Consider the following 27904-nt stretch of genomic DNA (forward strand, 5'->3'; position numbering starts at 1 on the left):
TTTTAGATCCTGGCTGATATGCTTCCTACTCAAGGAAGCTTTGCCTTACTCTTCACAATGAAGGGAATCTCTGCCAGTATTTCCCTTTGACTTCTCTGTTGCTGCCTGGCACATAAAGTTTTTAAATCAAAACACAAAAGAATATGTATAATACATATGTGTGGTCTAAAGAAAAATAATAGAACAAGCTCCCATTAATTCATTACACAGCTATAGAAAGAGGCTATCACTGTATGTTGGAAGCTCGTTGGAAAAATCTCCTTAATTACATCCCCTCACAATCACAGGGAGAACCACTAATCTTTGTATTTCACTTTTAATTTCTGAAAGTATATATGTGTCCCTAAATAACAGAGCACTTAGTTCTGCCTGGTTTTGAACTATATAAATAAATGGAATCAAATTGTACAAATTTCTTCTGCTACTTGATTTTTTTCACGCAACTTTATAATTCTAAGATTCAACCATGTTGATGCTGATTACTAGTTTATTTATTTTTGCTGCTGTATATCATATTTATGAATATGCCAAAATGAAACAAATGTTACTATTATTAAGTGCTACTATAAATCCTATACATATTTCCTGGAGTACTCCGATAATTTTCAAACTCAAAGCATTCACTCATGGGGACTTCCCTGGTGGCACAGTGGTTAAGAATCCACCTGCCAATGCAGGGGACATGGGTTCGATCCTTGGTCCAGAAGGATCCCACGTGCCGCAGGGCAACTAAGCCCGTGTGCCACAACTACTGAGCCTGTGCTCTAAAGCCCGCAAGCCATAACTACTGAGCCTGCGTGCCACAACTACTGAAGCCCATGCACCTAGAGCCCGTGCTCCACAACAAAGAGAAGCCACCGCAATGAGAAGCCCGTGCACTGCAACAAAGAGTAGCCCCCGCTTGCTGCAACTAGAGAAAGCCCGTGCATAGCAACGAAGACCCAACGCAGCCAAAAATAAATAAATGAATAAATAAATTTATAAAAAAAAAAAAATCATTCACTTGTGTCCTAGGAGACTGCTCTGTGCCAGAGATTGTATGAGGCCTGAAGTGGAGAAGAAAGCAGACTCAGCCCTCACATGAAAGCTTAGCTCATTTGGAGAGACAGATGGTAAGTAAGTAAATACACAGAATATGAAATATTATGACAAGTGCCACATAAGGAAAGAACGGAATCTATGACATGGAAAATCAGGAGTGACCTAGTTTGGAGTAGAGTAGCCAAGAAAGACTCATTAGAGATGGGTGAGTTAAACTAGGACCTAAAAAGGAAAAGAACGCGCCAGCCACAAAGAGCTAAGACAGGGGCTCTTCAGGCAAGAGGAACAAAATACAGAGGTCGCCATTTCAATGTCCACTAGAACTGTGAGAGCCCACCGTGGGCTGTGGTGAACGAGGTGAATGCAGAGACCGGCCAAGGCAAAGGCCGTTCTGTGCCGAGGGCAGCAGGATCTGTTGTAAGCAGGGGGGTTGTGTCCACGTGTAACGTGCTATCTCCGAATTTACGTTCCTTGAGTGTGGGAACCAAGTCTTTTTATATTGTTTTATCTCTTGCACAGTCTTGGAGTCCAATACATAAATGAACAATGACAGTAAAAACAGTGTGCCCTCTTTGTTAGGACACTGTGCTGGGGGGAGATTTACATGAAATGAGAGGCAACCGTTGACCTAAGGCAGGTGTCAACACAGATGGGGCAATCCTCCTCACATTACCTGTCACACAAAGCCACGCAAGAGGTGCTGATGGGAGAAAAAGTCGTTACAGGCCATCATAAAGTTCTGGAAAAACTGGAGGCAGGTGGGATTAGCTTGTAAATGTTTCCAAAAGAAGTAAATTTTTAACAGAATTGGGGAGGACTAAAGGGTTACAGACGATTGCAGAGGAAGAAGGGTCAGGGCACTTCGAGTAAACAGAAAGGATGGGAGAGGAGGAAGCAGATTAATCATAAACAGGTAGCTGGATCAGTGGTGCCAAGGCCCCGATAGCAGGGCAGTGGGGTCAGGAGGCAGCGGGGAAAGTGGTAGCCAGGTGGCCCTAAGGACATCACCGCGAACGTTTACAATCGAACACAACCCAGCATATTTCTAAGTGTGCGTTACTAAATGTCGTTTAGTTTAGAGGTGGGAGGCATCTCTCTTCTGCTCCCCTCTGGTTTGGAGGGATGAGCTGAAGGATGGAGTTTTTTCTTTAGGACTCGAAAAAACCCACAGAAGAAAACAGCAAATGCATTAATATGTTTATCTGCCCAGAAATATTACTAAAAACTGGGCCCATGTTCACAGTGATAAAAGCAGTCTCCTATCAATGGAGATTTTGTGGCTGAGTCATTTGTCCTCATTTTATAGCTCATCAGGCCTGAGAAGCCCTTCCAGTTCTGTCAGCTGGATTCTGGACATGCAGCTGAGCCTCTTTCAAAACTGCTGTCACCCTGGCCCGACTGAGCTCACTGAAATCCCTTCTGAGTGCTCCTAATTCACTTCTTATTCCCTTATGGCTCAACATACAGATCACTAGCCAGAGTGTGCTGGCTTTATATTTTGGGACTGGTCATTCTGCCATACTTGCTGTGACCACTACAACCTGCCAATGATCTCTGGGGCTCCGAGGATTACGGGCTTCCAGGCCATCTCAGCCTCTCGTCCATCGCCTAATCTGGAGGTGTTCTTCAGCCCTTCAGACAGCTCTTCCACACGTAGCTTGTTTTTCTTATTCTAAAGCTTTGCATTACTATATTTTCTCGGAATGATTCTACACTTCTCTTTCCTCAGCTCTCCTCATGTGACCAGCTTAAAATGTACTTCTAATTTCTACTGACTTAACAGAGCAGGTCTTTAACCTTAATATATCATTTTTCTAAGGGTATTCTGCAAAGCTTCACTGAACAGCCTAGACGTACAACAACTGTTAACAAAAGGCAGCATAATTCCATAATAATTTGGAATTATTCAAATTATGCTGTTGTAAACGTATAGGCAAATGTTACTTTCCATATTAACTACCTGACAAAGCCTAAATGTTCTTTGAGTAGACTCAATCATTAAAACTGCAACCACAAGTAGAATGCAGACAGCTTAAATCTATACTCTATTACAAGCATTCATATATATACTTAAATTTAGGTTATGGGGAAAGGCATAATCCTTTAGTAAAACTATCACAGACTATCACTCTGCACATACTCTCTACAGGTTAAAGTTCATGTTGATAACACTAAATGTCTCAAGACATGTTTAAATGAACACAGAGCCCTTTATCTAATATTCTAGGTACCAGTTCAAATTTGGATTTCTTTATCATATGATTGCATTGATTCAAACTGTTTGGAATCCTACACTTCCAAATGAATCCAAAGTACTAAAAAGGCAATGATCTACTACTTTGATTCCTTGATTTAATCCTTTTAAATTGGGTGGCAGCATAATTTTTGAAAAAGCTTTTCATGTGACTCCTGTATTTTGGTTAATTTCGTTCTCCAACTGAGAATGGCATATGTTCATTGATTTTACTACTGCACGCATGCTGATGGGGCAAATAATAAGGCATTCAGAGAAACACAGCCAACTCCTTGCGTGAAGTACACTGAAAATCAGATTAACTCCACAAACACATCACCCTCTTCATTTATCTTTGTCTTAAAAAAAAAAAAAACAAGAAAGGCAATCCAAATAACAGAGTGATTAACTTTGGCAGAATAAACTCACAACATAGTGCTTTTTGTAGTCTTCGGATTTTGATGGCTGTGCGATAGGCAGAGAAACGTACATTATTCAGGTCAGCTGAAATGGAAAATGGAACACGTTCAAAAGCATGCTTACGATTGAACTTACATCGCATGGCAAGAATATATTTGTTTACTTCAGTGATGGAAAAGTATTATGTCTGTTCACATGAAAAGGTCTATTCCTAAAATCTACAACATTTAAGAAAATAATTAAATGTTCATTAGCACCATGGTGAGATACTTTCCAAAGCAGTGCTACACAGATTTCAAGAAAGCATTTTCAAATAGGAAACGGAGGGAAATGAGGAAAAGGAAACACAGCCTGTTGACTTTCCATGGCCTAATAAATACATCCCACTGTAGGCTGAGGGCCCTGCCTTCTCTACAGCTAAGAGGGATCCTCCTCCAGGGCATTTTCCCCAAGGACAATCAGTCTTCTGTCAACTAGGCTGTCCATCTCACTACTCACAAAGCTGGTCTTATTTCTATGCTCCTTCTGTCCTGATCTATTTGCTTCTTCTGCCCTTTTATCAATCTGGTTAAAATTATACTATAATCAATACTCAAATCTTTAGAAACAATAGATTAACTCCAGTTAATAATACTGTATTGTATATTTAAAAGTTGCTAAAAGAGTAGATCTTAAAAGTTCGCATCACAAGAAAAAAAATATGTAACTATGTTTGATGATGGATGTTAATTAGACTTAACTGTGGTGATCATTTCACATATACACAAATATCGAACAATTACGCTGTACACCTGAAACTAATATAATGTCATATGTCAATTTTATCCTAATTTTTAAAAAATCTTAAAGATTTGGCATCAAGTTGAGAAAGAAAAGACACTGGAATTTCTTTCTCTGTCTCCTTAAAGACAGAGTATCCGTATGAGAGACCAGAAGAGTTAGAAGAAAACTCAGAAATCATCAACATTGGCCCCTTCGTTTTACCAACTAAACAATCCAGTGGCTTTTCTCTTGCTTGATAACCTTTGCAGCTGTCCTCACCTACCCAAACAGAAGCTCACACAGAAGCCTGATATTTAAAGAGCTGAAAAGGAGTGCCCCCTCCTTGCTGAAATGGGAGTGGGCATGAGAGCTTTGGGGTGCCACTCTCCCTCTCCAGCAGCAACTTAGCCCCCCTCCAAAAGAAAACTCTTTCAAAGCCACTGGAATGACCTAAGGGAAGCAGCTAAATAATCAGTTCAAAGTCACATTCTACTAGAAATCTACAAGGTCCTAATTCTCATCTCACGTGTTTTCATGTATTTTTATATTAAAATGAATTTAGCTTTTAATGACAACTTAGACAAAATGAAACTAGGCAAGCTAACTTAATAATATTTACTAAATATAAAGTGAGTGAAAAGCACATTTAAAGCAGTAGATTAGAGGCTGCTGTACTCTAATTGTTTTTGTTTTCACTCAAAGCTGAAGTTTAAGACGACTCAATATGAGAGAGGTAAAACAAATTACACTACTTTTAAAATCAACCTTCTTTGGCTCACACCATTTCAAACCCTGCATTCTCTTAAGAAGAAAGGTAAAATCTGTTTATTGCATTGACCGTAGAAATTCAACTGCTTTCACATGCCCATGACATGATCCTTTAAACATAACATGCCATGTAAGGAAAGATGGTGACTAGTGTCCATTTAAGAATATACAACTCTCAGTTGTTTAGGTTAATTCATTACGATTAACTAAAATAACACTCACCAAGAGATTGAAAGAGTTCAGTCATTTTAGGATGATCCCAACAGGTTGTCTGTGTTTGATGACTGGAAAAAAATAGTAATATATTTAAATAAAGGAATGTATAAAATAATAACTGTCACACAGAAAATATGTAAATAGGATTTTTATTCAAATTTTTAAGATACATGCAAAATTATCCCCCGATGGATCACTCAGAAACCTGATGCCCAGTTATTACTTAATATTTGAAACAATAGATTTTTATTTGAGCAATTATATCATGAAACTATAGATGAAATAATTTGCTTTATCTATTTCAAAAAGCATTACAGCTAAAGATTAAAACCTAGATATAAAATGTGACTGTCATGGACCCTGGAGCCTCAGCCTTGATGTACCCAGATCAGTGTAGGCTCCAGAATAATTCTACTCATGTTCGGTAGATATAGATGCTCATTCAGAATAAATCCTCTGAGAGCAGAAGTGCTCTGAAGAGGTGCTAAACTTTAGAAGTCCTAATCAGATTTCCAAAGAACAGAGAAATAGTTTAACTGTGAATAACATCTCCACCTCACAATCTACTGAGTCTTCCCCCTCTTTAACCTTGAGTCTTTCTTTCTTCAGTGTAAATTTGCCCTTTTTCCCCGTGGGGACTCACTCAGAAACCTAGAGTTGGTACAAAGCTTATCTTAAGCTGAAGACATCTGAGAGTCAACAAATGCAGAAAGAAGCCTTGTCAGAGCTCCCTTTATCTGACTTAAAAGTAGCATCTTCTTGGAAATGAGGCTACCATAAATCCTCTTAGGAGAGTTTCAGGGCTATGAAGAAGACAGAAAAACCACTAGCACCTGCACAAACAAACATTATCACAAACTTTCTTATCTCATGTTTGTTCTCCTGAAGAAACACATATCTTTCCTAAAGAAACCTACTGGTTCTTCTCATAGGAGCCTTTTCTCCCCAGTTCCTTTCCCCTGCTAAATTGAATATATAAGCCCCAAATTCCAACCTCCTTTTTGAGTTACTCATCACTGTATGCAGATTGCATCCATAAATAAACTCTTTTCTCTGCTAATTTGCCTTTTGTCAGTTTAATTCAGAGGCCACCAGAAATTGAACCTAAGAGGGTAGAGAAAAAAAATGGTTTCTCCTCCCTGATATGCTCTTCATTAGTATCTGGATTCTCCACTCCCCTTACATATGTGTTTCTCTTTTGTCATTTTAACTTCACACTCCTCTCTCAGCTCTCAGACTCCCCTGGTTAACCAGTATTTTTTACAGGTATTGGAACAGTTTTCCTCATGATCTTATTCTTCAATTTAGAAGCAAGTTTTTATACTTTCTCTTTTTTTGTAAATTCCAAAACTAATTAGAAGTTTTTGGGAATAAGGTAAGGGTAATAATACAGATCAATGTAGTTCTTACATTAGGTTCCTTCTTTGTATGTGTGTGTGTGTATGTGTGAACACCTCTTCGGTGGGTCAGTGGCCTTTTTAAAAAATAGTTTACTGTCCATTATCTAGGTCAGAATAGAGTAATAACATTTAATAGTACTCCAAAGACTTCTTGGATGACACTCAGTTTTTATAAAACTGTTTAGTAAGCTAAGTGAAATTGCACAGTACACAAGAGACAGTGATATTAAAATATTCATACAATCAAATTTCAGGGAAATTATTGTTTAAAACCTATGTAATATATCAAGAAGTGGGGCATGTAACTGCGAAAAGAACATAATCGATGTTATTGTACACAGGTAACAGAACCCCCAAACAACTCATAATTTGCTTTGAAAAATACTTCAAGTTTAGATTTGAAATTAGGTATGTAAAATGTCCTGGAAATTCCAAAATCTCAAACAAAATAACATATGTTCAATGTGAAGGTCTGTCTCTGGAAGAGTTGGAAAGTTGTCTGATTCCTCTACCGGGTTCCTGACACCAATGCGAAGGCAAATATTTCCAAATATTTTGCTACCAAACACCAACCAAATCATCATTCTACCCTTTGACTATCTAAATTGCTCCAAAGACCACAGAGAAAGCACCAAAGCTGTGTGCCCTGATATTTTTACTGTTCATAGTGTGGCCCAAAGCTTGACAGAAATGCAGAATCTCAGACCCCTAACTGTACTGAACCAGAATCTTCATCTCATCAAAATCTCAAGTGATTCATATGCACATTCAAGTTTGAGAAGTGCTGACCTAAAAGGCTCCTAATACATGAATGAAAGTACAAAATAAAAATAGAAATCTCCAAATTTTGCTAATAAAACAACCTCCTCCCTACTATTAGTAAGAATTAAAGAAAAAAAAGAATTAAAGAAGGATTTGCTGAAAATACAGTATAATGGAAAGAAATTCATCACAGGCTCCCAGTTTTAAGAGAGCCTACCAGTATTCACTTGATCTCTTGTCTCTTCTCTGGAGTAATTTCAATCCCCATGGCAACACTGCTGCTCAGAGATAGGCATCCCATCGTGAAGGACCAAACCAGGCTCAAGGACCAAACTAAAACTATGAGTAATGCAGAGCCAAACTTTATACTGAAACAACAAATATAAGTACACTTTCTCTAGAATCACAAGTGTTGTGCTTTGGCAAACAACCTCTATGGTACCACAAGGGACAAACACCACCAAGCAGTCAGACAGAGGACTGAGAATTCCATGAGAACACCCGCTTGCTAATGGCTCTTTTTAGTGAAACCACCACTAGGAGCTGAGGGAACACACACATTTGGCAAACAGATGGAAGGAGGGAAGCGGCACCTCCCTTTGTGAACTCAATACCAGTTGATTCATTAGGCAGAACTGCCAACGCTGAAAATAAACACAGCCTCTCGTTACAAAAGTACAACTGCAGCTTACCAAACAGCAGTTAAAAAAAAAAAGTAGTAGATGCAGTTGGCTGTTGGATTTTCTTTCTTTCATTCTTTCTTTTTTTTTAAGTTGGGGGAGGGTTTTAAAGCAAAATCCACACTCAATCCAAAGGCTCCAAGTATTTGAACAGCTGCAGATTGGTCAGCTCATTCTGCCAAAATGCTTCCAGCCCTCCCAGAGGAGGCAACCAAAACAGAATAAAAGAAGCATTTTCCCCCCAAAATAACAACAGTTTAGGTTCTGGCCAATCTCAAATATGAAAGAGGAGTAGAACTTAACATTGTACAGCTTGATAAACTATAAAATAAAGTTGCAATTTTGTTACTAAAGATCCTCTTTGTAAGAGGGAACAGACACAGGAATCTGTCCAAGAATAAAACGAAAAATTAAAAATCTAACCAAGCATCAATTAGGAGTTAAGTCCAAATCACATGAGGCAAACAACAGAGAGAATATGTAACATATAACTAACTAGGGTGCCCAGCCAGACCAGTTTTGCTTGCATGGGGAAAAATGGTGAAGCCTTTGATGTGGGCCAGAAATTAGTGAGTGATACACCTGTGTAGCTGAGTTTATCTTTGGGCTATTTTAAACTCTGCAAAATGAAGAAAACTGATAGTGATGCAAATGGTATTTTGTCCACAGAAATGCAAATTGTGTCCACTCAAATGCAGTTGATTATTGTCCTGATGGATACTGACCAATTTGTCAGCTTTGCATCCATCGTTAATTCATTTTAGCATCCCTAACTTGACTATGAAGACTAGTACTTAGTATTCTCCTTGGAACCTGTTATAACTTCTTACCCATTCCCTTATTAATTAGTGAGTTGAATGAAATCTTTGACACATGCTCTTTTAATATTTGTACAAGTCAAGATTTTACCTAGTTTAAATTTTATTAAAATTAAAAAAATTATTTTTAATTGAGATACAATTGGCATATAACATTGTGTAAGTTTAAGGCGTACAACATGTTGGTTTGATATATTTGTATATTGCAATACGATCACCACTGCAGCGTTAGCTAACACCTCTATCACATCACATAATCATCATTTCCTTTTTTGTGGTAAGAATATTTAAGGTCTAGTCTCTTAGCAACTTTGAAGTTTATCATACAGCACTGGTGTCTATAAATCACTGTGCTGTGTATTAGATCTCCATTACCTAATTTTTAAAATTATCCTTCAACACCTGGGACAGTTCTGGTTTATACCTGCTGTCACATATAATTATTAAAGTGCCCCCGTACTCTTAAGTGTCCCAGTTGGGATAACACATGACCCTAGAGTTTATGGACTTTGAGGAAATATTAAATCAGTAAGGTTAATAAGTAGCATATGCTTCTACCTATTCTTATTCATAATGTATTCTCACAAACCACAGAAAGTTAAACACAAATAAGATTGTACACCAATGAATAGAACACAAAGAATGTTGTGTCACAACACTGCCCAGTATATAAGACAATGAACCAACAGCAATTTACATGTAACGTTGATAAGATACTAATGTCTGGGCAAAGGCTGCTCTGGGGAAGGTACTTTTTAAACGCATTTGTTCTCATTAGAGTGGTCTCATTTTTTCCATTAAAAGATGTTGAGATGGGATCCTGGTTATCCAAAAACTGACACTTTGCCAAACACACTTACTTGTTACTTATTTATCCAATTTTATGTTTGAAACTGGATTTTGTGGGTTTTGCCATTTATCATTCCATTCCAATTTTAAAGGCGTATAAGAGAAAAAAATTGTAGGTGAGTGAGTTAATTAAAAATACAAGTGTGAGAAAAAGAATAGGTATAATGCTCTGGATAAGACAATCACAGAAAGAGAAATATTTCTTCTTTGCTGTACATAGTGAAAGATAACACGCTAGGTGAGGATGTATAATATTAATTACAGTAATAGTCTATTATTTGAGTGCTCAATTTGTACCAGGTACTCTTCTAAACTCTTTCTATGTGTAACCTCAAATCCAAACAATAATTCTGAGTTTGGTGCCAATATTATCCCCACTTTACAAATGAAGGAAACTAGGGCAAACTTAGATAACCTGCTCAAGGTCACAGTTAGTAAAGAGTGGAAATGGAATTTGAACACAGATGGTCTGATTTAAAGCCTGAGTTCTTAATATGGAAGTGTACTTGCACGATTGGGGTTTTAAAATATTTCTGATGAATCTGTCTAAATTTGAGTCTGAGGTCCATCATTATAATCATTACAAACAACCTCGTCTCTCTTGCTTCTCTCACTCCTGGCAAAACCCAAGCATGGATCAGCTCAATTACTTGCCTTCTCTGGACGGGAGCAGCTGTGCATGAATACAGCTGGAGAAAATCACTCAACAGACAGACTGATTTTACTTTAAGCATTTGACTTCAAACCTCAAATGTCCAAGTGCTGGCAAATGAACTACATTCCCTAATAAATGTGCCTCCAGAGACCAAAACAACAATTTACTACAGCCATTTCTTTCCCCAAACCTAAGTATGTTTCCTGGCCTGCCTAAGTATCATTTAACTGGATCTCACACTTCATTGTAAAAACTAAAAACCATCAGACTAGAATTCCTTCATCTTCCCACCACTGAATCAATAAACTTCCCTCCATCTGCCAGATTGCCTTTTTCCCTCTTTTTAAAATGAGGAGTGATCCCCTCTCCTATCAAAGGTTCTTCCCAAAGATTTCTAAACAACTCTTGTGTAGTTAATCCACCCCTCTCAATAAGACTAGTCTCAGAATGTAAATGTTGAAGGGTCTGCCATCCTTAATATCTCTCTCTCTCCCCACCCCCCGACAACAACACACCCCCTATCTTGCATCTATATTTCCTGCTAGCTAGCACCCCTTTTCTCTTCTTTACAGACAAAATTCTCAAATGAACAGTCCACATCCTCATGTCCCATTCAGGACTCAACCCACTTCTATTTGATTTCTAACCTCACTCCTCCACCCAAACTGGTCCTGTCAAAATTATCAGTAAACTCCATGTTGTCAAGTGGAATGCCTGCTTTTCTGTCTTCAGCTCGCTAGACCTCTCCTCACAAGTGGGGGGAAATAAGGAAGAGACAATAAACTTCACAAGTAAGTTACACAGTATAGTAGAAGCTGAGAGGTGCTGTGTAAAAAACAGAATCTCCAGAATGAAGTTGACACAGGCGAAATGTAGGCTCTTCAAACACCCTCTTTACATATACTTATACAAGTTATATATAGGAATCAAGCAGGGCTCCCAAGTAATCAAATTTGCATTCAGGTGACTAAAGCATAAAGACTGAAAACACATTCTGGCAACCTGATGTGATGTCATTTATCTGAGTAATATCTTTTTAAAGACCTAAGAGGTAACATTTTGGAATTTTTAATCCCCTCAATCTTGGTTTCATCGTGCATGAATATATGAAGAATATGGAATACTCCTATCAGTAATATTGATTCTTTCTCTGTGTGTGTGCTTGTGTGTTTGTGTGTGCTTCTGTGTGTGACTAGGGTTGAGGGGCCTCTGGGGAGGGGGCAGGGGCAGCACATGAGGATGCTGTGTGAGGGTAAACGTATATGTTCCTCAGGTTATATGTAACTTCTTGAACCTTCACAAACACTTTCTACCATTCTCTAGTCTTTTAAAGGCAGAAAATCCAAGGTTATACTTTTGGAAACATAAGAATAAATCTAAGAGAAAACTTAAAGTTTGAATGTCAACATTTCAAGAAAAAAAAAAAAACCCTTCTGTTCAAGATCCAAATAAGATAGATGATCCCACTTGACAATGGATATCATAAAAGCACAACATCTTCCTTAAGAAAATGCCATTAGTTTGTCATCATAATGAAGACACAAATCAGGAAGACTAAATTGTAAACAATGGATAATTCCAAATCTGTTGGATTCAATTATAAAACTGCTGTTAAAAAGAAACAATAAGCCCAAAATGGAGTCACTTGTGCTACACCCCACCAAGACTTAATACCTAACCTCACTGCAGTTTCAGCCTCTCCCAGGAGTGGAATAAACCAATCAGTCAGGAATGTCCTGGTCAGCACTAGTGAGGGAATCTATATAAGAAGACTCTTGCATTCCCTTTCCCACAAAAGAAGATGACCTGGCCTGAACCAGTCCTTTCTTTTATTTTGCTAATAACCTTCTTGTTATCAGCCTCAGCCCCACAGTTTCTACAAAAGCCTTCCATTTTGTACAATTCCTTGAAGCTCCTTTCTCTTTACTAGATGGGCTTCTGTCCAATTCATAGATCGTTGAATAAAGCCAATGAGATCTTTAAATTTAGTCAGTTGAATTTTGCTTTTTAACAATGCACTTAAAATTATTTCACATGTAGGATACAAAATAGAAATCGTATCTATTTCAAAGATACAATCATGTAAAGGGCTATAAAGAAACACACCCCAAAATGCAAGTGTCAATACCCCAGGCATGAATGATAGAACAATAAGGCAAGGTTTGTTTGAGTTTGTTTTTAAGTAAAGTAGTAGGATTAACGACCAAAACGGATATGCCTGGGTGTGAGAGGAGATTCAGGTGACACTTGTTTTGAAGGCACTGGAAGACTGTCTGGAAGAATAAACACTTAATAAATGCCTGGGAGCCTCTCCTCTGGTAATATCTCTACTTGGACCCAGAACTCAGAGGGAGACCCAATCCCACCCAACTCTACCCTCCTGTCTCTTTAAACACTCAAACTAGGGAGAATCAGACCATCAACCAACACTCCTGCAGGTCGTCTGTTGTTGCAATGGGGAGCCCTGTACACTCCTGCCTGGGGGTGTTAACCCCAGGATTATGTTCCCACCCGAGTTCAGTTTATCATGGTATCCTTAAAGTTTGTTTTTCAAAGCTGAATTTATATCATTTAGTTTTTTTTTTTAATTTAACTACTTTATCTCTTTCACATATATTTTTAAATGAGAAATTAATTCTAATTTTTTCTATAGAGTTGTATTGAATCTTCTACTGTATCACTTCAGCTAGTAATCAGTACAGAGAAAGATATTCTATTTATTTCACAATTTTCACATTATTACTTCTGTACTGTTGCTAATTGTAATGACTATTTAAAAATTTAATCAGTACTAATTCAAGTACAGATATCTTTTATTTTTCCTTCCCTTAATGACCCCTCAGTGATCTTTCCTGCACCGTCTGGTAGACCTTTATTAATGGCATCCCTGACTCTAAAAATCACACTGTGTAGTAAGGCTGATGGTGCTGTTATAATTCAGTGTAACTGAGTAATCTACAAGATTCCAAGCCAAAATTCCACTTCATAGTTATAATAACTCTGGCACCAGCAACATATGGATGAATGGCAGGAAAGATGGTATCTTCTTAAGTCCTGAACTAGTCAATGTATTTCTAAGACAGTGTCAACTCCACCTAAATTATCTCAACAAACTAGAACGCTGGTAAATACTCTAGTAGTTGCCCATTTGCTGCACAGCAGGCGGTCTCCTGCTTAGTTTTCTAGTTAGCCAAGGTATGCTCCTCGTTTGTCTGAAGCTGCCTCCGGCTCCAGAAGGTTAAGTGATCCCAAGGTGCTTACATTCTTTCAAAAAGCAATTTCTCTCTTACCTCCTCATCAGGAGAGTTGGCCCAGTGAGTTTTAAACATTTATTTTCAATAAAAATAAAGTCACAGACCATTTCTTGGAAAAACACTCTCCAGTACACTCTCTTATATTTCTATTTCATTTATTTATTTATCATTAAAACCAAAAACACAAGCCCCATTTCTGGAAAGAGACTCAAAGTGTGTCCCAAGACTTCTCCACTTAAACTTCTAGAACCGAAAAGATGCCCTCTCCCATCTTAAGGAAGAGGAGAGTGATGAAGGCTGCTATAGGAAACCTTTCAGAGAGAACTATCTTCCATTATTAGAAATATCTTTGTTATGGATTTATTCTGTTTTGGGATGAGTTTCCTTAACATTTAAAGATAAAATGCTTTATGTTAATTTCTCTTTTGGTGTTGTTATACCTATACATTTGTTAGCTTTGATTTTCCAGTGAGGCTGGATATTTGAATTTCCCATTGCTGCCACTCCTCTCTGCTCTTATTTAGGGAAGAAATATTTCACCTACATCATCTAAGCAGGGTTCGCAATTCCTCTAAAGAAATAAGCATTAATTCTCTCCTTTAGACTGTACATACATGAGACAAGTATATGCAGTTTATGCAAATAAATTGCATGACTGCTATAAAGAACAACTACTTGCTCTCCAAGATTTCATTTTTAACTATAAACTTCATTTTTTTTTTTCTAGCAATTGATGGATTAGGGCAATAGAGGGTACCTTTGGAAGGCAAGACAGGGGTCTAAAACAGTACTGCAGGATTACCCATATTGAACACAAGGACAGAAAAGGAAATGTAAAAGAGATGTAATAAATTGAGGAAAATCTTGATTTAGACCTATTCATAAGGGGGAGTTAGAACAAGGTAGAGACTGCAAGGTAGTGGTATTTGTAGATACAGATTAGTTTATTCTGGTTAATACATTGTAATATTGAGGAATGTCAGTTGTAGAGAATGTGATAGGTATTATCTATATAATCAGAGCTGACTCAAGTGTTCATGTTAAAGCTGGGTGTGTGTGACTGCATTATAAAGAATTAAGCTTTGTACTTCAGATTCTAGTGGGAAGAACAAAGCTATAGAACTGGTGAGCTGTGAGCGTGAGCAGAATCGTCATTTGTACCAACACAAAGTCACGCACTTGGGGTTTAGAGAAGACACTGTAGAGGGAGAGAGGAAAACCATATTTCCTAATTATCCTTTACTAAATTCTATGAAGCAGGATGGCTTACTAACAGGCTGAATAAGTAGAGCGTCACCTATGCTAAAAGCCCCTATAAGGGGACCTATAAACCAGCTTTGTTGGCCAGGCTCCTCTCAGATGGAAATCTCCCCAGTGCCAGAAAACTCCAGACCTTGTGAATGAGCAAAGGTAGAGGAGGACCAGACAGTTTGCTCCACCACCTCAAAACTCCTGTCATGATCCCACTGGCAGGACTGTGGAGAATGACATTTGCTATCGATAGAAAAGCACCTTTGTCCATTATCAGACCACAGTGTGAACCTTCCTTAATCACATATTCGGCCTACAGGAATTAGCTTATCATGAACCCTACAGAAAAGGCAGTGTGCAGCGCTGGAGAAAGCATGGTCTTGCTCTTAGACAGCTCTGCACTTAAGTGTTGGCACACAGCAGGTGCACAGTAGATGGTAACCAGTCTATAGTATGAAAGAAAGGATGTCTGCTCATACTTTCTCCACCTGACTGCACTTTCCTAAATATAATCCTTTATCCTAACCAAATTTTCCATGGGACTAAAAATTTCTGTCCTCTACCTCCTCTAACACAGAGAACAGGAGGCAGTAGGTGCATAGTGGTCAAGGGTTCAGGCACTGGAGTCATTCCCTGGGTTTGAATGCCAGCTCTTAGATCTCCTGGCTGTGTGATCTCAAGCAAGCTGTGTGTGTTCTTCTTACCTAAGCCTTGCCTATAAATGGGGGTAATGATACCACCTATACTTCACTGGGCTACTGTGAGAATTAAAAGAGATAACCCCTGCACAGGATTAGCACAGTGGCTGGCAAATGAATATTCAAAACATATAATTTATTACAATGACCATTATTATCACCCACTATGACTATTTATTATTATTATTATTATTATTTCTGGATCAAAAAGAGAAGCAATGAGTTTTATATGACTAATATGACATATTAAGAAAATTCAACCTGACTTCCCTGGTGGCACAGTGGTTAAGAATCTGCCTGCCAATGCAGGGGACATGGGTTCGAGCCCTGGTCCAGGAAGATCCCACATGCCGTGGAGCAACTAAGCCTGTGCGCCACAACTACTGAGCCTGCACTCTAGAGCCCGCGTGCCACAACTACTGAGCCTGCGCTCTACAGCCTGCATGCCACAACTACTGAGCCTGTGCTCTAGAGCCCGTGTGCCACAACTATTGAAGCCCGCGTGCCTAGAGCCCGTGCTCCGCAACAAGAGAAGCCACCACAATGAGAAACCCACGCACCGCCAACAGAGTAGCCCCCGCTCTCCGCAACTAGAGAAAGCCCGCGTGCAGCAATGAAGACCCACGCAGCCAAAAAATAAATGAAATTAAAAAAAAAAAAAAGAGAGAAAATTCAACCCAAGACTTTTATTCATCATTCCCTTTACACCTGAAACTCCCTGGATGTTAAGTTTTAGTTGAGGAAACGAACAACCTGTAGAAAGCACAACATATGACCAAAAATTTACAGAGAAAGAGATCGTGCTTTTACGGTAGATTTTTGTACATTGTGAAGGCAGCAAGAGCCATTTCAAATTTTCTTAAATTGATGGAACAATGAGCTGTCATTGGACTATACTAGAAAAGAAAAATAATTAGATCAGCTTTGGAAAGTCTACCTTAGATGCAGCAAATATCATTTAAAGATATGAGTTTCAACTTAAGATATTAACATAGAGGGATTTACACTACATAGACTCTTACGGTTCAGATCTATATTATGTCATTTTCTAGAAACAAATGGGTCATGGAGCCATGGCAGTACACCTCAAAATATTAATGATGAATTACCTAGAGAGAAAGAAATACATTGGGGAGCCATCCAAGTATGTTTTAACTATCCTATAAAATTAAAATACAAAATAAAAACAATTTGTCCTTCCCATTCTCTGCCATCTTTCTTGCTATATTCTGGCATTAGAGTATATAAAACTATATACTTAAATATTGAAAATATCTAATACTTCTACCTGAAGATTATTTTTTTGTTGGCCATATTAATACATCCTAATATGCTCCAGGAAACTCTAGTTGCATGACAATCATGCGAAATTTGTTTCTAACATTTTTCTTCAACTTACTTGTGCAGCCATGCAAAGGCAAGTGTACATTAAAAGCCTTTTCATTCATCATTTACTTGCTTATTAATTTATTTGGGAATTAAATTTTGTTTTCATAATGATTTTTCATCTGGAAATACTGGCCTGTATAATCTTATCTCTAGTGACTGATGTTCCTTCTTCATGAGGAAATAAACTGTTAGGTTACACAACAAAGCAAATAATGAAAGAATCTGGATAAACAAGTTTTCTAAAAATAAGAGAATTCACTCTATATACATGGGCAGATTTCTAAATATTTGACAATCCTACGGCATTTAACACTAAAATTTTAAAATGTTTAAGAAAATCCAGTCTTTAATGATGTTGAAAATATTTCAGGATGCTACAATCCTATAGGTCACATTAAAAATATTGGTCATCAATGTATTATATATATTTTGAAATGCTGATTATAGTGCTCTAGCCAATAAGATGCCAGATAAACCAGCTTTCACTCTACCTGTCTGCCCCATAAGAACTTTGTAGACTGAGCAAGGATACAATTCTGTTAGATCCTCTCAAAATTATAAAAACACTGAATTAGTGAAATTCTCACTTAGACAATGTAATTCTCAGTCACGTATAACTGACCTGGACATATAGAAATTCCTTTTAATAGTAATGCTGAAATGACAGATGGATTTTTTAAAGTGCCAAATCAAATAGATAACCATTGCATAAACATAATCAAGCAACAGATTTAAAATTTGTTTTTCTTTTTTTTTGGCCGTACCACACAGCTTGTGGGATTTTAGTTCCCCAACCAGGGATCAAACCCACGCCCTCCACAGTGATGACAAGGAGTCCTAAGCACTGGACCACCAGGGAATTCCCGAATTTAGTATTTTCTTTACCTAGTAAGAACAAAAATATGCCTCCTGGATCCAATTTACATTTTTTAAAAATCAGATGATACAGAAGTCTAGGTCAATTCAGTAAATTAATTAATTTGATTAATTTGCATGGACTTCTAGATTTTGTATAATACATGTATTAGTTTTCTATTGCTGCTGTAACAAATTACCACAAAATAAATGTCTCCCTGAGCTAAAAACAAGGTTTGCAGGGCTGTGTTTCTTTCTGGAGGTTCCAAGAGCACATCCCTTTTCCTTGCCTTTTCCAGCTTCTAGAGGCTACCTGCATTCCCTGGCTCATACCCCCGTCTGCAACTTCATATAACCTAACCTATTCACATCCAAGGGTCAGGATGTGGGCATCTTTGTATGGCCAGATTCTGCCTATTGCAGCACATCAGATTTATACCAAAACCTGTAATATTCAATTCAAGTCAATATTCACCCAGCAAATTGAAACTCTCTAATACTATAACTATTATTATTATGTAGAATATAAATTAAAATGTTTTAAATTTGGATCAGATGATCGCATCTTTTCTTAATAAAGACGTCAATTTGCCGAGCCTCTGACTTCTTTCCCTTCATGCCTGCGTGAATTTGATACTAATCAACTGCTTTGCTACCTTATACCTAAATTTATCACAACTCAGTACATGGTAGATTATACACTGATAAAAGTATTAAATTCTCTTAAGACAATGTAACATATATTGCTTATTATATTTATTATGTATTATGGCAAAATTATTTATTTTTTTTAATCTGAGGATACATTTCAGACCACAATAAAAGCTTCATAGGAAAATACTATTTCTAAACATTTTGATTTCACACACAAAGAGGGATACTGGAAGAGCAGATTATTAGTGTTGGCATGGATTTTGGAGATACCACATGCCATTTTAGGAAGGATATAAAGGACACTTGGCCCAGAGATCTTCACGTGACCCGTGTGAGGTCACAGGACTAATCTGAAACAGCGCTGACTCCTGATAACAGGAACGTTCTTCTCATAACTAGGCCACCGTTCAACTTATACATAAAATAGATCCAACTACAACTCTTATCACCTTTATCACATTGTAAATCAATAATTTACATCTCAAGGGATTTCACAAGATGAATTTTATCATTCTGTCCAATGACAACACACAGACTAAGCCAAGGATCAAATCCTATGCAGACCTTGTGTAAATTATACAAAATTTATAAAATGCTACATAATAAGGAGAAACTTACTATGTACAAAAGGAGAAACTGTCAAGTTGACAACAAAAATGCTGGATAATAAACCTAATGTTGTAGATAATTTCCATAAGTCTAAAAGAACTTGAAAATATTGAACTTTTTAATGATAAAATACTTTCTTTTTGGTGGATTAAAATGAGAAGAGTACAAGTACTTTTTAAATGCATTTTCTGGGAGACACAAAAATGGCTTAGAATCAATACAGTTTGAGAAACATCATTATGTCAAGAATATTTAGGAATTTTGTCATTTTCCCCAAATATTTTAATACCTGCTTTATAAAAATATCAGCTAAATATACCTGTAGCCTCATCTAATGAATTACAAATATCACTCTTGAGTTTTAAACTAATTTCTTTCAAATAGTAAATATATATTCTTTATATCTTTATAAACATAGATATATAATTTCCTTCATATAATAGGACTGAAATCCGTTTTTTAAAGTTAATTCATAACTTTGATACTTAACAACGGTTGATAACTTAAAGCCTCTTAAGTTATCAACATAACTTTATTTTCTTGGTATCATAAAGGAGAATTAAAATCAACTTACTTGATGTAATAGGGCACTTTATTATGTGAAATGGATCTTTGCCATGGCAGCTGCACTGAAGCTGAAGAAACAAAGGGAGGTTATTGGAAACACTGCTTACCCAAAAGCCTTATGCCTTAATGCAAAACAACTGAACACGTTTTACAGCAAATTCAATGAGAACTGTTGGATTCCTATAATTATGAAATCTGCTAGGCCAAACAAAGAGTGGCTTTAAAGATTCATTTGAAGCAAGGAAAGAAACAATATAGTCTCAATTTCTAATGCCAACTCTAACTGAACCTGTTGATACAAATATTTTTAAATATCAAGTTTTACTGTTTACAACAATCAAAAATTAAAATTTAGTGCTATCTGGAAATTGTACTCTGTATGTATTTTGATTAAGCTAAAACCAAAGTTAATTTTACCTGGTATACCCAGATTGTAAACTAGATTTCTTAAGACTGAATTTTCCAGATCATTAATAACACTCTTCACTTTGCTTCATAGTCACAGGAATAACTATTTAGGACAAATGGCATTTAAAGAAACTCAATTATATGAATTTTAAAAAGGGAAAATTAAAATAAACATAGCCAAAGGGTTATAAAGAACCAAGGCAATTATCTAGATAGAAGAATTCCAAATACTTATTTTTACCTGAAATGCACAGAAAATATAGTTCCCTACTTTTACACTAGACATCACTATGATTGAGATTTTATGTTTTGTTTTACTGAGGTACTAATTTTTTACAAATCCATTTACTCCTTTTTTATAAAAATATTCTTTTCCTACATTAAACCAATTATTTTAAGACTTATTAAGAAGAATTGTACATATGTAACTAGAACTATTAAGGAATTTTGGTAAATGAACTAATAAGCAAATTCAAATAAAACTTTGCAAATATCACTAGATTCTCATACAACCAGTTGTCACCAATTTTTCTTTCCTGAATATGGTATCATAATACTATCTTACTAATGTGTAGCATTCTAAACTTTGCAAAGCATTTTCAAATACATCTATTGATAAGGAAGTCAACTATGAGGAACTAAATATTAGAGGTGAAATTACTTGCCCAATAAATAAATGGCTGAGCCAAGACGTGATTTCAGGATTTCTGACCACTAGTTCAGCAATATTTCTATTCAACAATTCTTCCTATCTTTATAAAGATATGAGCATTATGAGCATTCCCTTCTGCAACTATGTCCATGAAAGTATAAAAGGCAGATGAAAATGTGGAACTAGGTATATTAAATTTCTCATTAGAGCCAACCTCGTTTCAGCACTGGCACCAGGCTAATAGGTCAGTTTTTATTTTGTGCCTAACTAAACAGCCTCCTTTTATAACTATGGCTAAAATCCAAGATATACAATAAAGCCAAAGAGTCTGAGCAGCAATGGGTAACAATTATTAAATTTATTAATTGGGATTTTGTTTACACTTCTCCATTCATTTTAATAATTGTTTTGATTTGAATAACTTTGACCTCCTTGGACTGCCAGTGCTAGGCAATGAAAGACAATGTGCTTGAGTTTCACAATTTTTACAAGTTTCATTTCCTAATGAACAAGAGTTTGATTTTTATTATGAAAGAATGGTTGTGAGGTGAAAGTGTTCAGTTTCATCAATACTAATAAATACATATGCCTTAGAACTATAGAATCTCAATTATTTCTTAAATTTCTCTTTAATTTGGTCTTAGCATATAGCTTTACATTCTATAAAATTAAGTGTAAGCAATCTGGAGTTAATTCATACCTAATGAGTATTCTGCAAGCCCATTTATTTCATCCACACTGATAGTATCCAAATGGAAATGCATCCTGGCACCCAGGTAGAGAGTACATTCCAGGAAGGACTAAACATCACTCAAAGATAGGCTACCTAAGAGCTCAGGAGTGTGAAATAGGTGTGTGTGTGTGTGTGTGTGTGTGTGTGTGTGTGTGTGTGAGCGCGGGGGGGGGGTGGTGGAGTAAGGGAGGGTGGAGGGGAGAGAGGGAGAGACAGACAGACAGACAGACAGACAGAGAGACAGAGACAGAGAGAGAAAGGAACACTAGCGAGAGCTAGCTTGAGCACTAGAGAGGCATAGGACAGAAAAGTCAGGAAATGACTGATGAGGATTCTTGAAGTTGTGAGAGTAAGAAAAGCCTGACCTTGAATTGAGGTAAAGCAGATTACCAACCATGACAAAGATTAAGAGAAAATATAAATGTAAGCAATTTAGTTAGAAGACACGATATTATTACTTCAGTTTTCTCTATGGCTATAGATACAAAGGTACCATAATTGGGAAAATAAGCTTTGCATTAAGTTTCAACCTTCACTTAAATTGAATTAAACAAAGTGCTTGCTTACATATGTTTGCCAGAGAAAAGGAAAGGAAAGGAATTAACATTTAGTGAAAGCATTTGTGCGAAGAACTGTGTTAAGTGCTTTGTGTAACTTGATCTGTTTTCTTATTTAAACCTCAAGGCAATCAGAGGAAATAAGTATTATTATAGTAATTTTAAGATAAAGAAATTAACTTTCAGGGATTCATAGGCCTGGTAAAAGGCAGAATTAATATTTTAATCTCAATCTGGGTGACTCTGAATTCTACATTCTTTAGTTTCCTTAGCAGTGAGTGATAAACAAAGTAGGAGTTCAAATTACTTATTTAAGATCTCATGAACAGTCCATAAAATGAAAAATTTCAGTTGGAGACTACTGCATAAAAATCTATATATGTGGGTTTGGCTAAATCTGCAATACTTAACCAGAAGAAAAGCCAAGTATGATTGCAGTGAGCCTAATAAACCAAAATCTTCTCAAAGATTTGTGGTAAGTAATTTTTTTTTTTTTTTACTTTTTAAAGTTCCAGGTGCATTTTAAACAAATATGCACTTTTTAAGGAGGAAAATTAATTAAAAATTTTAAAATATAAAAATGATTTCTTTATTGTGAAAAAGTTCATAATCTTTGCATATGGCATAGCAATGCTATGATACTATATTAGTTATTATAACAGATGGTCCAGTGAAAAACCCTAGCTAAGATGAATTAATTTTTGCTTCACTTCAAAGACTTAACTACGACCAGATTATAGAAACAATAACCAATAAGCAATATTGTCATTGATGTTGACATCTTCTTTTATATATTCATCTGATAAATATATTTATAGCAAAGAATATAGCTTCTTGAGTGAGAGTGAAATAATATGCTGATTCATTCAATTAATGAGATCAGTCAAGTTTATTGGTACTTACTAGAGAGAAAATGCTGTGAGGATGGTCCAAAATCTCTATGGGCTTCCTGAAGCTGTTTAAGGCGATCGTCCACAGAAACCTGCACATACACACACAAGAAATAACTGGATTTCAAAACAATAACCTTAATAATATCCTTGATTTAAGTATTATAATAAATGATGCTACTGCCCAAGATATGATTGCTGGTACAGACTCCTTTGTATCTGGAATCAAAATATTGGTATGAAAATAGACCCCTTCTGACCTCAAGTAACAGTAAATAGTGCCAGGTACTCTTCCAAGTAGTTTAAATGAATTAATTCTTTTAACCCTCACAAAAATCATACTGGGTATTACTCATTATTATCATTGTTTTATACATGAAGATATTGAGATAGAAAGAGGTGTCCAAGGACATAAAGTTAGTATGTGGCAATGCTAGTATTCATACCCAGCCCATCTGATGCCAGAATCTATGCCTTAGTCAAGGCATAGATTGTTATTAGTCAAGGCAAGTTAAGTTATTCTACACTTAACTCAAAAGCGTAACATTCTAAAGTATCTAAAGTCAGGATGTGGTCATGGGGGTCAGTGGCTACTCATCTCTCTTTTGTAAGGAAGGTGGTAAAAAGGGTTATGGGGAGCAAATGAAAAAGAAGTCTAAAATATTCCAAGGGAAAAAACAGACAGATGAATAGATAGATGATAATGATGATGATGAAGATTGATAGATAGACAGATAGATAGATAGAGATGGAGAGTGAAAGGACATATGAATATGGACATATGAATTCCTCCAAATTCATGTCCATCATCTTGATTTGGAAGTATTCAAGTAGATACCAGCTGAATGATATACTCTATATATTTTTTAACCACATTCTTAGCTCTCTATATTTTGAAAATGCAGAGTTGGTACCCTGAGAAACTAATTGCAAATCAATAACAATTGCACACAGCCTTACTGACATTTCCGTTTCCTTTTCCTGGTCTTTGTCTAGTAATGCTAGTCAGGTGTTTCGCTTAGATTGCCAATCTTATTTTCAGCTGCCTTTAAATGGAACGTGTGTCTCTGGCTCACTGGGCACCTCTAGTTTCTCCTGGTTAGCTATTTAAATTACATTAGCAGGTACTTTGTTTGTTATGGCCAAAAAGCATTCAAACCCCACACTTTTACATTCCAGAGGAGAACACAAGATGCTGCTCTTGAAATTTAACACTGTTGTCTTCCAGCGTAAATTGTGCTCCTCTTGTTCAATCAGCAGCTAACATCTGAGCTCGAGTGGTTACCAGGCTCAGAGATCAGGATGAAAGAATACACATCCTTTTTCATGCATAACGTATTCCCTGACTTCCAATCTTTGCAGATAGTAATAACAGAAGCAGAGTGGGAAGGGAATCAAGATGGACCACAGGAATACCTACGTGAAGATAATGAATTAGAGAAAGGGAGCAGAAGAAATAAGGAGTACAAATCAAATGCTTTTGTGTTCTACTCACTAGAAAAGCATGTATGAGTTTAACAGATCCTGCTTTACTAATCCTAGATTATTAATATTCTTTTCAAAGACAGAAAAGACTGTCTAATACTATACACTCATTTATTACCTCTTCAATTTCATGAAGAAAATATATAAACCATTGGGTGGTTCAACATTTGAATTAATTCAGCACCTATCATGCTATAAAATATTATACCTTTAAACTAAAATGATTTTATGTGCTACCTCAAAATTACATATTTATCTTGTTATATATCACATCATTTTAGGTACAAAATATAGAGAAAGATTAGTAAGAATTATTTTTTCAGTCTTCCACTTAAACTATCCCACTACTTTTCAGGGGGAAAAAATGATTATTATGACTCCTAGAAACTGGCCACTAAATGTGACACAGCTCCACAAAGACTGAGACAAAAACTACTGACTGGCACATGTGGTGACTTGCAAATGCTGATACTTAGTAACACTCAGGAGGACTCTTCTTGGTTTGGCTCTTTTAAATCTGAGATGCACAAGTTAGGCCTAGTCATTAGAACAATTGCATTAGAGCAACTAAGATCTAAGGGCTAAAGGTAAACACCACTGCAGTAAAGTATGCTAGCTGGAAAAAATGAGCAAGATACCTAAATAGCAGGCAGAGGAAGAAGAAGGATGCGGACTTTCTTAACTTTTCAAAAGAAAAAAAAAAAAATACAGGATTAAAGTAAGAAAAATGACTCCTTTATGAGCCATTATGGAAAAAATGTTTCTGTGACCTACAATAGGTTTCAATTACTGTGATTTATGTGACCTTTTGTAATTTTCTAAAAATATCATATGAAGAGAACATCATAAAATTACATTAAAATCTATATTCATTGGGCTTCCCTGGTGGCGCAGTGGTTGAGAATCTGCCTGCTAATGCAGGGGACACGGGATCGAGCCCTGGTCTGGGAAGATCCCACATGCCGCGGAGCAACTGGGCCCGTGAGCCACAATTACCGAGCCTGCGCGTCTGGAGCCTGTGCTCCGCAACAAGAGAGGCCACGATAGTGAGAGGCCCGCACACAGCGATGAAGAGTGGCCCCCGCTTGCCGCAACTAAAGCCCTCGCACAGAAACGAAGACTCAACACAGCCAAAAATAAAAATAATTAATTAATTAATTAAAAAAAAAAATCTATATTCATAAATAAATGAGGCCTTTGGGTTCAAGATACTGAAAGACAACTGATGTCATCACAGGCTAGAAATCCATTATCGAATACAACCCATAAAGAAAGAGAAAAGGATCACAGGTGGTAGAACAGAGAGGGAGGGCTTAAAGACCAAAGTGTAAGCCTGCATTATGAAGAGGAGTCAGCTGACACCTGCAAAAGTTTCCATCGCATATTAAGGTCATCCAACTGGCGAGACATCTTTAGAGATGGGTGCAGGTCAAGTGGAGACAACTGACTGGATAAATCATTCACTGTTTTAACTTTTAAGTTGATTGGTGCAATTTCTTCTCTAAATGCCTGGAAGAAAAGGACAAGAATAATGTCATCAGAAAAGAATATAACAAAAGCTAGTATTCCATATTTCCTTAAAAAAAAACCCAAAACACCAAGACCAGCTAAGAGGCCATAACTATAGCTGCCCACTCAATAATAGCTGACTCAATTCAGGTCTTGAGCAACCAGGACCACCAGCCAAAGAATCACCCTTTATAAGCCAGAGAATCTAAATAGATGCACGAAGAGAAAAATTATAATGCAAACTCATTTAAATGATTATGTATTTCTTTCAAATTTTTCATGATATGCAATTTAATCTGGAAAATGTTTCCCACTTTTATCCATTTTACTAATTTCTAGTCTTGATTTTATCTTTAATTTTCTTTCATATTTTCCTTTTTTAATATGGATACCTTAATATTTTTTCACCTGATGCAACAACTTGATTTGAACTCTTTCCATTTAAAATTACGTTAGAAAGTGGCCGGTAAAAAAAAAGCTTTCCAAACCACAAAATCTATGCATATTATATACTCATAGATTTACATATTTATATATCTCTTTCAAAGTCATTTATGACCTCTCTTTGCAGTTAAGGTAGGCCAGGAAGAGCAGGGTCTATCAGAAAAGAGGTAGATGAAGCTTAGAACTGACAAATTACAGTTCCGAGCACAGTAAGAGAGCTGTTATAAGTGGGGATTGAAGGGGTGTATGTGAAGAGGGGGAAAAAAAACAAAAAATATTTCAGGTCAATGACAGTGATATGTCCTGTGAGAATGAACAACAAAATAATGAAAACACTAAGTTTTCTCCTTTCTCCACATAATTCCAACCCCCTCTATTTTCATGTATCCTTTTCCCCACAAAGTCTTTGCTTAGATCCGACCCATCCCTTAAAAAACTCACTGGAGCGCCTGACCCATTGGGAAGATTTCCCAGAGGTCTTTCCCTCCCCAGCCCTAGCTGCAGGCCCCGCCCATGTCCTCCTCAGCATTCTACCTGCCACCTCCAACCTAGCCAGGATTTCCAGGCTGCACATCTCTGGACACACAAATCAGGTTTTACGGTGGGAGACATTCTTGATTGTTTGGTGCCATATGAACCGCTTGTTATAGATTTTAAACATCATTTCTTATCAGAGCTCTCAGTTTTTGGTATTGTAAGCATTCATATTTTAATGCCCCCCCACCCCCCATAGAATGGAAGCTTCTTGAGAATGGACAATCTCCAGTACTCAGCACAAAGTTTGCAATACAAGAAGGGCAGAGTCCATTTCTAATGATGAAGGCTCAAAAAATGGTACTTGAGGCAAGATTAAGCCAATATGGAATTGGGAACAGAACTGGGATATTAAAAGAGAACAGCATAGTTTTAACTCTTTGGTGTGTCAAAAATTAATCATGTACCAAACTTACAGGTATTAGGTGTTATCAACATACTGTTAGCATCAGCTCTCAAGTTTCAGCATTTCTATAATCTCCACCCCTTGAGACTAGGCCTATGTCTATGAGCTCCCTTTGTTCTCTTTCATCGCTCCAAGTTTAGCTAATGAATAATAGGTATCAAAGTGCTTTGAAGGCTATAAAGTTTTATTAAAACACTACAATATTAATTTGACTTCCTCCTTATGCTTATAAAAAGAAAACCTCTCTAACCACTTCCCAGTTCCCCCTTTTATAACATGTAAAGGCTAGAAATAATCATTATGGTTGGTAAACATCAAAATAATATTAAGAATATGACCTTATTTTTAAAAAGAAGATTAATTTTAGGTAAATCTGAGAATATGTTTCAGCATTTCAAAATTCTT

At 36.7% G+C, this 27904-nt stretch overlaps 1 protein-coding gene across 10 annotated transcripts in view; it reads right to left on the reverse strand.

Moving 5' to 3' along the window:
- Window positions 1-27904, reverse strand: part of UTRN (utrophin) — a 499657-nt gene that overhangs the window by 73375 nt on the left and 398378 nt on the right. For all 10 annotated transcript variants that reach the window (XM_082405402.1, XM_082405400.1, XM_082405405.1 and 7 more), the window contains 5 exons: window positions 25969-26115; window positions 23135-23213; window positions 19889-19949; window positions 5447-5508; window positions 3704-3778 (listed from right to left, as the gene is read on the reverse strand). In XM_082405402.1, coding sequence (XP_082261528.1) covers window positions 3704-3778; window positions 5447-5508; window positions 19889-19949; window positions 23135-23213; window positions 25969-26115 — 424 coding nt within the window. The remainder of the gene's footprint in view (window positions 1-3703; window positions 3779-5446; window positions 5509-19888; window positions 19950-23134; window positions 23214-25968; window positions 26116-27904) is intronic.

Source organism: Balaenoptera borealis, assembly GCF_965194805.1.
Source record: "Balaenoptera borealis genome assembly, chromosome: 9".
NCBI lineage: Eukaryota > Metazoa > Chordata > Mammalia > Artiodactyla > Balaenopteridae > Balaenoptera > Balaenoptera borealis.